The sequence below is a fragment of the Neodiprion fabricii genome, chromosome 2, assembly GCF_021155785.1.
Source record: "Neodiprion fabricii isolate iyNeoFabr1 chromosome 2, iyNeoFabr1.1, whole genome shotgun sequence".
Classification (NCBI taxonomy): domain Eukaryota; kingdom Metazoa; phylum Arthropoda; class Insecta; order Hymenoptera; family Diprionidae; genus Neodiprion; species Neodiprion fabricii.
The window spans coordinates 4,487,868-4,499,723 of record NC_060240.1 but is presented as its reverse complement, the minus strand read 5'-3'; the positions used below and the strand labels follow the sequence as shown (position 1 = coordinate 4,499,723).

Here is an 11,856-nt window from a genome sequence, read left to right as displayed (position 1 = left end):
AACATTTTGCGAGACTCTTAGCCACGTTGAACGGTCGCATTACTTACGTGTTGGATGATTGAAACGATACATCGTTGATTCGATCCATCGATCAATGTGAACGCATATGTAAATGACGGACAAATGTGGGATGCAGTGATACGTCAATTAAAATAAACAAGATATGATAATGTTTACGATTGAATTTTGAAAATTATCGACAAATGTCCGGTTGGATGCTGCGAACAATTATTACGTAACATGCGGATTATCACGTATCCGTTTCCGTTTCAAACTAATCTAGTGAAAGATAAAAAAGAAAATAACAAGAAACGAACAAACAAAGAAACAACAAAATATGATAACGACGATCCAGTTTTGTGCCGCGATGAGCAACGGATAAATCAGTGATGCTCACAGTGTGATGTCGATTTATCCAATCGAATTCATCATCGTCGTCACCTCAGTGCCACGCGTCGTCCGTCATCATTGAATCGCAGTCGATAAGCCAATTCACGCTGCCGTCTGTACCAGAGGTGAGTTACACACGTCATTACGCAAGGATAAATTACACGCTGCAGTTATCTGAGTTTCCACACCGATTGTGAGAGAAGTTATTAGTTCCGGTTACCGCTCCGTCCTTAACTGTTTTCAGTTTTTACCACAATCGAAAAATACAGTTCTAGGTAGAAAATGAAAATTAGTTTTCTAGTATCTGCAAACCTCAGAAACTGATTCAGCGTTGCAACAACCAAAAAAGGATCGACGATAGCGCAAAATAATTCCAACAATATTCAAACAGTTTTTTCTTACGATACCTGTTTTACTCAATTTTTCTAGTTACCGTAACAAACGAAATCTTTCTCAGCGTATACTCTGAATAAATAATTTTGTCACACACTTCATCGTCGAACCGTTGAATGAATTGTTCCCACGCATCTCTGCGAAGGGTTGCAAAAATTAGAGAAAAACCGTATAACACGGGAGAAACAGCTTGAAAAACTTTCACACATCGACCTCCGATCGAATCGAGTGTAATTATTACCGTACCCACCGTAAGACGCATTTGCGAAAGAAAATCTACGATAAATGTCCAGGCATTGTACACGGGTTATATATAGATAATAGACCCTGCATTCTATGCATTGCACGCTGCGAGTGTGAACTTTCACGAAATTAAAGGGAAACTCGGATTGCGGAAGTTGAAGAGTGAGAGAGAGAGAGAGAGAGGACAAATTACCCGATTACACCTACCTACGTACCATTAAATTTCGCGGGGGTGGAAATTCCGCAGCGTCGATTCCGCCGTCTAGCTAATTGCTCGTTAGTTCATGTGTTTCCGATTACCGTATCCTCCCATCTATTTGTATGCACATACCCGATGGCTAGAATTATATATATATATACATATGCTCGTTTGGATGATATGGGATAATTAACCATTCCGATGTTTGAAAACTTGCCCACTTCACATTTTACGGGACACCGTGATAACGCGTGAAAATATTATACGTCTTCCGCAGCTTGAACGCTTTTATTTATTTAATTATTTACTTATTTATTTATATATTTATTCCTAATTGTGCTTGTATGTACAGAGATTGCACTCGTCCTTGTTACTTATTATTAACTCGAACGTTATTATAATTATCTTTCGTATAAGGTACGTGCATACACGGTACGTGATTATAGGTATACACGGTGAATATTATCGCCGACGCGATTCTCCGTAGAAAATCTGAATAATTGTCCATTTTCTTTCAAAGATAAAGCTCCGCTTCGAGAGGGGGGAGTGCAATTAACGCTGCAATTTTAATTGCGCCGAATCGATGTTTCACAAATATCTTATCGAAACTCATTCTCAACTTAACTTGTCTTTTATTCAAATTCGTGATATTACGATAAATTGTGAAGAAAAAAAGATGCTGCCCAAGTTTCAGCTCTTAATATTAAATTCAGAAGTGCCTCACCGCGATTTTCTATCTCCCATCTAGAAACAACGTATTGGAAAAAAATAAAATTTATTTTCACCTTATAAACCGTATAACCCGCCATCGCATCGGTTTACCGGATAAGATTAGAACGTATGTATTTATGTAGAGAATTAAACGATCTACGAAAAAAGGTCTCCCATCATTTTTCGACAAACGAACTCTCAAAAGTTACTTAAAATCCTTTAAAAATTTGATATATTCCTGCAACTCGTGTTCCCTGTTTTCTCGATAATCGATCGCAGTTTAACACGGTATATATTCACAATATGCGACGGAATAGCCGGCTTTATTGTGAGTGAAATAACGGTACGGTAATAACGCAGTTCCGAGAGAGAAAGAGAAGGAAAGAATGAAAGAAGGAAGGAAAGAAAGAAAGAAAGAAAGAGAGAAGCTAGCCACTCACGCACGTGCCTCTCATTGTACGTACGCTACGTTCGTGTACGTACGTATTTACACATACGGTGAATCGCCGGGACAAAGTTCTCGACAAATATAGCAGCGAGCATGCTCGGCACACACGGTGCTCCATGGTATGCATACCACCTCATACCTCTCGCACGCACACCTACGTACTTACGTCTACGGTATTACAGGCCATCCGAACCTACGTGTACCTACGTATGCTTGCATATTATAGACCAGCGTGCAGGTATATAACGGCCTTGAGCAATCATTCAATGGTGTGTACCTATGCATGTGACGTATGTGTACTCGCGTACCCAAATAGGTGAAGGAGAATATCTGTTATACATATATATATATATATATATATATATGTATAACAGATATTCTCCTTCACCTATTTGGGTACGCAAGTATATATATATATATATATATATATATATATATAATGTTATATGTTGTGCAAACAAGAGAGAAATTGCCGCGTTTTCGCCGGTTCGATTAACCACCCGTGTGACATTCCGTGAAAGCCAAACTTTTGTAATTTCGTACATTATTTTTGCTAGGTGAAGCGAGTCGTCCAATCCCTCATAGAACATGCTAAATTAGATCCATTGATCGGCAGGTATACGATATCGCTAATTTTTTTTTATTTTCACATTTATAAACTAAGAATTGTAAATATTGACTTGAATTAGAACGTTGTTAGAACAAGTGTTCGAGTTAAGATGAAATAAAGAAAGAAAAATTTCCCCACTCTTGTTCGAAACGATTCTGTACGGAGTAACGGTAATATTTTCATACGCAACGTGCTTGCAGAAATATTACATATACTCTATGTCGCGTAATCGGTGATGAAAAAATAAAAAAACATTAAAGATAAAAAAACAAAAAAAAAAAAAACAAGAAATCGATTCGTTGAGTATATCTTTGAACCGATCGACGCGATCGTATTTTTTGCCTGGGTATATTTTCATCCCCCGCATCGAAGCCGGGATTTAATAAAATTGCTCTCGGAATCGAGAATCGAGACCCGAGCGACGTTCCAGCTGCAGGGTAAAAACGGTCGTCCGGATGTCTGCCGGCTTGCGAGCCTTGCGAGTAAGAAGCGTCAAGGGTGGGGGGAGGGTGGGTGAGATCGCTCGGTTGATCGTCTTGAACGGCGTCGGCGTCTTCGTCGGTCTCTGGACGACGGAGGGTGCGGAGGGTGGTGTCGGGGGTTGTGAATGGGGCACGTGCCGCCGCCGAGGTGCAATTCGAGCACGTGCTGAGGAGGGACGGAGGGGACATTAGGCATTCATAGCTGGGTGCATTTTTTGTCTCGCCTCGGCTCGACGGACTCTTTAAGGGTTCTCGTATGATCGGGGAGGGCTGCGTTCTGCTCGATGTGTGAGAACAGGGACTGGCTCTCGTACGATCAGCCAGACAGACATCCTGAGAAGAGGAAGAAGACGAAGGCGAAGGAGGAGGAGGCCTTTGGGACTCACCGACACGCCGCCTTGGGGCAGCTGCTTTTGTACCTCCGGGTCCGTTCGGATCGGATTTGCAATTCATTCGGCGCGGAGCGAGTCAGTTTGATGCATAGTAACCCAGATCTGTATAGTAATTCCCGAGTCGTCATCCGTCGATTGGAGGAAAAAGGAAGGCACGAATAACCTTATTCACCTGATAACGAGGGACCTAAGGGGCTAGCGTACACTGTTGGAAAAATTTATCACCCAACGTAACGCACCGGCAGGTCTAATTTTTGTTCGAGTTACTTGTTACGTTTCTCTTGGTAAATATCGTACGAATTTTCGTTGTTTTGACGATTAAACATTATCTTCGTACTTGTTAATTTTATTTCAATCGGTAAATACGCTAGAAAACTGTTACATCGATCCAAAAATTTTAGCGAACCTGTCTGGCATATTCTTTTCTTTCTAGCCGTGTACGTGCAGTGAAAGTATGGAAAAACGGAAAAAAGTTGGGGAATTTTGAAAATAAGACTGGGATTTAATTTGGATCTGTCGAAGAAATAAACTCGTTTTCATACAAATTGATACCGATCTTGACAAGAAAGAGAAATTGCACTTGAAGTCTTATTTTCATTGCGCAACTTGTGCATACATTCTATGTACATATTACTCAACACCAAATGATAACAGTGTACCAAATACTGAAGTGAGATCAAGAAGCTGCAGGAATCTAAACAACTCTCAACGTTTACTCGAACTCGATGTATATAATTATATAATTTTTTTTCAAGGGTTGATAATTCCTGACAAATCACTTTACTCATTACCTTTAATTAGTAATTTTTTTCTTCTTTCGCGCATTTCATTTCAGAACAAAAAAATGGTTCGTTGTTAGCAACAGTTTATTTACTTTTTTTCTTCATTTTCAAAAATTGCAGCGAAACCTAAAGTCACGCGACACATTTTATTCACACAACAGACGAAATTTCGACAAAACGAAGCCGGTTTTCTCCTCCGCAGCATCGTTTCTAAACTTCTGTTTTATGGTAGATACGTGCTACGTGATGTCACGACTCAGATCTTCGGGTGAAGAGGAGCTCAAAAGTTGGTACGGAATGTTTTTTTTTTCTCTCTCTCTCTCTCAGTTCTTTTTCCTCGTTCATTCCAACCTGACCTAACTGTACACAACTAGCCTGCACGAGCAGCGCTATCGGCTCGTATACATACCGCATAACGTGTGTAAACCGTGGCAAGTTCGCGGGAGCGTGTAAAGTGTCTGGTAAGCGTTGTACTAGACTCGTGTTCGCGCGATTAATTCTTTCTTATCTATTACCGGTAGCTGCCGTGCAGTTTCTCGCCTGCAGCATCGCAAGCGTATAACAGACCAACGGTGAGCAGTTAGCGATTTGTCAGCAGCAAGCTTGGCTCATGCGGTTGCAGATTATTACACTGTACACGAGGTGCCGATGAGCCGGGGAAACTTAGCGGTACGTGATACGAATCATTCCCCGGGATCTCCGAGCTTTTAAAAACGAGAAGTTGACGCGGGGTTGAAATTCCGAAATTGGAAAGCTTTTGAAACATCGAAGTTTCGAGTGATCTGAAATCCGGCGCTCAAAATTCCGAAAGGACTTAAATCCGACAAGTCAACGTTCCGAAAGTGCGAAAACTTGAAAATCCAAACAGTTTTTTTTAACGATACCTGTTTTACTGAATTTTTCCTAGTTACTGTAACAAATGAAATTTTTCTCAGTGTGAATTTCCGGCTCGGTAAGGTTTCACCACTTTGATCTTCCTTCGTTTTTTTTTTGGATTTTCCACGTTTCTACGTTTCTTCAAGTTTCTCCACCAAATTAATTCGGAATATGCCGCTTTCGGAGCTTCAACCCCGCCCGGTAGTGAATTACGTTACACTGGGCAGCTTACACGCCTACGACACAACCATCGGGAAAGTTACGGCGTATTATGAATCCGTGAAGATCAATGCGGGTGTTTCGCGGGACCGTTTAGCCCTTCGAACCTGGCCCATAATGGCTCCGGACAGGCGTAAATCTCGGAATAGCCACGCCGCGAAGCGCTGTTACAATATCGGAGAAGCTCCGCGCTTTGTTCGCTCGGGGTTCGAGGTTCGAGAGAGTCCCGTGTAATGCCCGCAGTGGGCCCAGAAAATAGGAGAGCCAAGGAGCCGAGAACATCCTTCGGACAAATATACCCGCGATGTGGGTATAATATAATGCGGCCGAAACACGCGCGGCTTTATTCGCCTCCGCGTGCCCTCCTTCTTCCATATATTCGGGGACCGCATGCACACGGGGCAACACTTTGACCGTTTTGACCGCTCGACCGCATCGCCTTGAGGCGTGCGCCAGAGGGCTGGCGTCTCGTGGTCAACGCGTGCCTCTCGCCTATTTCATCTTCTTCTCCTCTCCTTCGCTCCGTTTCCTTTTTATCTTTTATCCTCTTCTCTCCTCCCAATTCGACTGCCGCCACCCTCGAGCCCGCTGCGCTGCCATCAGCTGTTGCGTGACCGAGCCTTCGAGAATAATGACATATCATTGTTGGTGCCCTTGCTGTTATAGGTGGTATACGTCGGCGCTCAAACTGGCTGTAATTTCGCCCCTCTCCATACTGCACGCGCGGCAACCCTGCGCTACAGCGTTTTTATCGCAAAACTCCTGGCGACTGCAAGCAAACAGGTTCGAAAATCCTCTCGTTATTGGCGGGGAAATCAAATTCTACGTCGGCGGAATTCCGAAGTAACCGGATCTCGCAGACCGAATTCACGGTTTCCGAACTTCAGTCGGACACTAACCAGCACTTGAACTACTCTTGCCATCGTCGTCTTTCGGGTGAAAAAAATTGCGCTCGGTTATCGGTCCTCAAAACGATGTTACAGTCGAAACAAAACTCGAAGCGAGCAAACGGCGGCCATATTGGAATCAGGCTTTTGCGCGCGATCTTATCTCATCGCGACCCAAGCAATGTCCTCGGCTTCGAAAAAGATCGGAAATTTATCGATACCCGAATTTGAATCTCGAGTAATTCGATCTTGAAACAAAATTCCACAAGACCACTCCCGGTCCTATAACGACGCGTCGTGCCGAGACCTCGAGTGCCCGAGGGATCTCCTCTTCACCTGTTGCGAGTTGTCGAGCCGCGGGGGGCCGCGTGTACGCGCCACCATTCGAAATTCCTACCACACCAGCCGCGGCAGCGATTCGACGTTGCCTCGTTTCGTCCGGTTCGTTGTTACTTTCGAGCACCTAAAGGTCACCGCGTTGTTGGTGCTTATTCGGTATAGGCGACAGTCCCGCCTACGTCGACGACCCGAGAAGTGTTCCCGACCGAAGAAAGACGACGATAATCAAAAAATGTGTCGAAATCTCATCAACGATTTCAGGTCTGATAAAATCGCGTTCGAGTTTTGCCGATCGAATAAATTTCTTCCTTCACGTTATCGTGCACCTTCTACAGTTGAATAAAATTTCGATCTCAATTTGCCTTAACGACCTTAAGACAGAAATTTGACCCACGCCATAAATCATCGTTAAAAATTGGCAAGCTTGAATAACCGTACCCCATAAACCTCCACGCTACAGCCGTATTAATATTCGCAACGACTGTAATACACCTTTTACGGGGGGACGGATGATTCAATCCTAAGGCGTGGGCGGAGCCCAGAGACACCTTCGTCTTCACCGGTTTTACAAAGGCAAAGCGGTTCGTTGCGAAAAAGCTTGGACCGTTAGTTATTAGTCCCCCGACTGGATTCGCGAACGTGTATTAGATTCTAATTTTGCAAGTAAGAGAGAGGGAGGCGTCTCGTTAGTTCCATGCCAGTCCCGCCTATCGTCAAGTTTTCCGAGCTCTATGAGCCAAGCTGCGTGTGTGTGTGTGTGTGCGTGTGTGTGCGAGTCGATATTAATGACGACTTGAGCGGCGATCCACGCTTAGGTGAATAATTAATAACGATACGTAAGGCGATGATAAAAAGTGGGATCGCGACTCCCCCGCTAACGTAAATGTAAATTTCGCTAACGCGTTCAGCTTGTAGCGATTGGTTCTGCAAACCTCGAGAGGCTAGGACGGGTTCGCGTGTCAGCCATTAGCCTTCCGTCTCGAGGCGAAGCGGAGGCTTCTGTGTGGTTATACCTTGTATAATGCCTGCGAAGTTGGGCATGCTGTTCTCATTATCATTGTTATGATTATCATCTGCATATGTCGAACAACAGGTAATATCGCGATGTACGTACGCTGCGGCGAATAGTAATCGCTTCGTGATCGTTCGACGTTTTACTTTTTTTTTTCTATTCATTCACACACACACACCCGCACGCGTCTCTCTTTTATTCATTTTTTTGTAAGATGCGTGATTGGATGCGCAATTGCGTATCGTCAATATCATCGTAGGTGTCTTAGTTCTTACGACAATGTTTTTTTCAGTCTCTGTCGCAAATTTTTTAACTGGCACCTTAAAAACAAAGTCAAAAAATTAAACACCCTACGTGTATGTATACTTGCTGTGATCCACACACGGACCCATTGTACGATTGTTAAAATAACGACAAAATATATATATATATATATATGCAGTGCGTTACATCTATTTTTTCCCCTCCCTATGCAGGCCTGCAGCTAGTTCTTCATGCCTACACGTTTTGTGTCTAGGCACACAATTTACACACAGACACGTGCATATTTATTAATGTTTTTGTCGAGGAAGGAATATCGTAGAACGTATAACGCGCTACTCGTGTACACCAATCGGGCGTCTATGTACACCTTGTACGTACGCAAGCGAGCATTCCGTGCATCATGCTGCAGGAAATATCTTATCTTGATTGATTGTGTACACGGACAAATATCACCTATCCACAAAAATACAAAAAGAAAAATCGACGTCGCAAGGAAAAAATAAATCACTCTCATATTTCATCGTTTAACAATTTTTCAACGATCGTATTGTACGGCGGTTGAAAAATTGTAATAATCAAACTGTTGAACCTACAATGAACAATGAAAATTGTTTAACACATTAAAATTAACAACATATCCGTATAATTTGAACGACAAACTCTAATGAATTATTATCGTTGTATTTAAATACAATTGATGCGCAAAAAAAATTGATCCCGATATTTTTCCCCCTCAAAATTACCACGTTTCCGAATCTTTCGTTTTAATTCGAAGTACGTGTATCGTGACGCGTAGATATCCGTACACACGTATGTCCTTACGCCTTAACGGCATGCGCCGAGTGTTGAATCACTACTACAATTGTGTGCGAGAGGAAAAAACTTGGGAAATAAAAGTGAAAAAATATGATAATAAGGTCTGCGGGTATGTGTGACGGGCACGTGTGGAGGTTGTAAGCACCGCAGTAACGGTCGCGGGAAGTACGTTAGGGGACACGGAGTGGAGGATTTATACGTGTGTGTGTGTGTGTCGGGTGCAGAGGTGGGACATGTAAGGTACCTCAGGCATTATGACTCGACGGGATCTTTATGTGAGATCTACCCCCGAGGCTTTCGAGAACCCCGTGAACGGCGGTGAGGAGGGATAAAGAGAGAGGGAGAGAGAAAGAAGGAATACGTAAGTCGGGAGTTGTCGTTGCAGTTTTCCGCTCTCCGTCACGCCGCACTGAGAAAAAATTTCATTTGTTACAGTAACTGGAAAAATTTGTTAAAAAATGAAAATAGTTAAGGACCGAGCGGTAACCGCAACTAAAAATTTCTCTCGGTGCGTCCCCTTAAAACCAACTTTCTTTCTCCGTCTTTCCCGACCACCAGGGATACTCCGGTTTAATTGTTGCGCATCCTGCGGGTTTTTCCTCTTTCTCCGTTAACCTTATTTTATCGTTTTATTATCGTTTCTCTTCGCACTACCTGCGGGTTTGAGGAAAGAGAGAGAGGAGTGAGAGAGAGCAAGAGAGAGGGAGGGAAAAGAGGTGGCGAAAGCATCGTAAATCTTTTGGATGTTGAAACTCCGAATCCGTATTGTCCGCTCTCAGCTTGAGGAAAACCTAATCTGTTTGTCACTTTGGGGAAAGAAAACCTTCGGCTGTGTGTATACGTAACACCTTTTTCTTTATACTTCGGGACTCGTTTCTTATACATTTCTATTTCTATACGTGTGTGTGTGTGTGACATCCTAATTGTGTCCGAAACTGTCCTATCTATACTAATTATCCAAAAACGTTCCCTGCTTCCTGAAGTCGTACGAAAACTAGCCAGTCATCTCCGATAAACCCTTTTTTACCATTCTCTATAAACGATCCTTTCTCTGTTCCGTTCTTTCAAGATTATATACCCGAATGAAGAATAATCTTAACCAAAGAAACGATGCTAATGAAGCGATTTAAAGTCGGGCAGCTGCCACGTTTTTCTCTCGTGTCATCCGGATTATTGTCATTATTGTAATTATTGTTGTTATTATTATTATTATTATACTACTTTGTAAAGGATACGAGATAAGAATTGGGCATAAAATAGTATATCTAATCGTATATCATTTATACGGACGGAATGAAAATTCGGTTTTGAATCGACTAAAGGTGTGTAAGATTTTTTAATTCTCGCGTAAATTTTAAACGATGCAAAACTCTCGACTGAATTGTATTTAATTGTTAGAAACGCGGTGTTAAATGTAACAACGAAAATATTACACAGAAGTCAACTAGGTATTTCGCGTGTTTGATTTTAAGACGACTCGGTGTCAAGAATCGGAACAATTTACACCGACGATGTTTAATTTTTGCACTAATCGGTGCGGGTTAACGGTGTGAAATTAAACTCGGATAAAAATCGTGAACAAGATTTAAGGCAATTTGAAATCTGGGTGAACCCCATGAATCCCCGTGAATCCAGCCAATCGATCATCCGTCATCCAAGGAAAAGAAAGCCGGATAACTTTCTTCAATCCCGTAACATCGCCCTGCTGGATCGGAGATGTGGTCTCGGATCAGGGGTGGAGGGGTGCATTGTGAGGTGCGCGCGTGCCCGAAGATGCTGAAGGTTTATTCGAGGTCCACCTGGATACCGGAAATCCCCCCTCCCCCCCTCCCCCCCCAAAAACCGTCTCGTACAATACATGTAAGAAAACGCGGGATATCCTCGTCTCTTGTGCCACCTCCACGCATGGCTCGACTAAGCGTGCTATACGGAGATGATCCAGCTGTTTGATTTGATCGAACCACGTGCCGCGCTACTCGAGAGCTAGATCCAGCATCTGTGTTTACACAGGCTACTAATGCGGATTATCAGCTGCCTTGCACAATGCGTTCACGTATCACAGGATCGTATGATGTATGGCGAATGATCGCGGATCGATCTTTCGATCCGAAATTATGCTTTAATAGCCGCTGAGCTCAGGGAAAGAAAAATATTGTTGATTTTGTACACTGAGAGAAAGTTTTTGTTTCGGTTACCGCTCGGTCCTTAACTATTTTCATTTCTTACCAGAATCGAAAAATATTGTTCTGGGTAGAAAATGAAAATTAGTTTTCTAGTATCCGTTGCTATTCTTTCTCGTTGCTATTGTTTCTTGCTACTGTTGCGAAAATTTAACGCTCGTGCAACGATAAATTGACGTTAAAGCCTCGTTTTACTCAATTTTTCTAGTTACTGTAACAAATGAAATTTTTCTGAGTATATCTCTTGTGATGAATATACATAGACATCATTTTTTTTTTAGGAGTATAATCTACAACAATTGTGGCAAGATTTACTAATCCGGTAATTATCAGAGTTACAACATGATTAGGTAGATCTATCAGAATTGATCTAGATTTAACTAAAAAAAAGTGCTGTCCGTGTATTAATTTTTTTCCCTGAGATTCTTGCAATTTGGAATTTATTTTTTAAACCGGTGGAAGAATATTACAAACAATCAAGGAAGAGGAGAATTGTCAAGGATTGGACGAGGTAATTATTCTTGATTCATAGCGCTGAAAATTCATCTTTGGGAAATCAAAATTAGACCCAATTAAATAGGTAAATTTTTCCAACGGTTATACAACTACATAC

General features: G+C 42.4%; 1 protein-coding gene across 1 annotated transcript in view; it reads left to right on the top strand.

The window, feature by feature from the left end:
• Positions 1-410: 410 nt before the first annotated feature.
• LOC124175390 (early growth response protein 2b) overlaps positions 411-11,856 on the top strand; it is a gene marked incomplete at its 5' end in the record, with an annotated part of 44,738 nt that continues 33,292 nt past the window's right edge. Inside the window, one exon of the mRNA XM_046555598.1 lies at positions 411-515. Coding sequence (XP_046411554.1) covers positions 411-515 — 105 coding nt within the window. The remainder of the gene's footprint in view (positions 516-11,856) is intronic.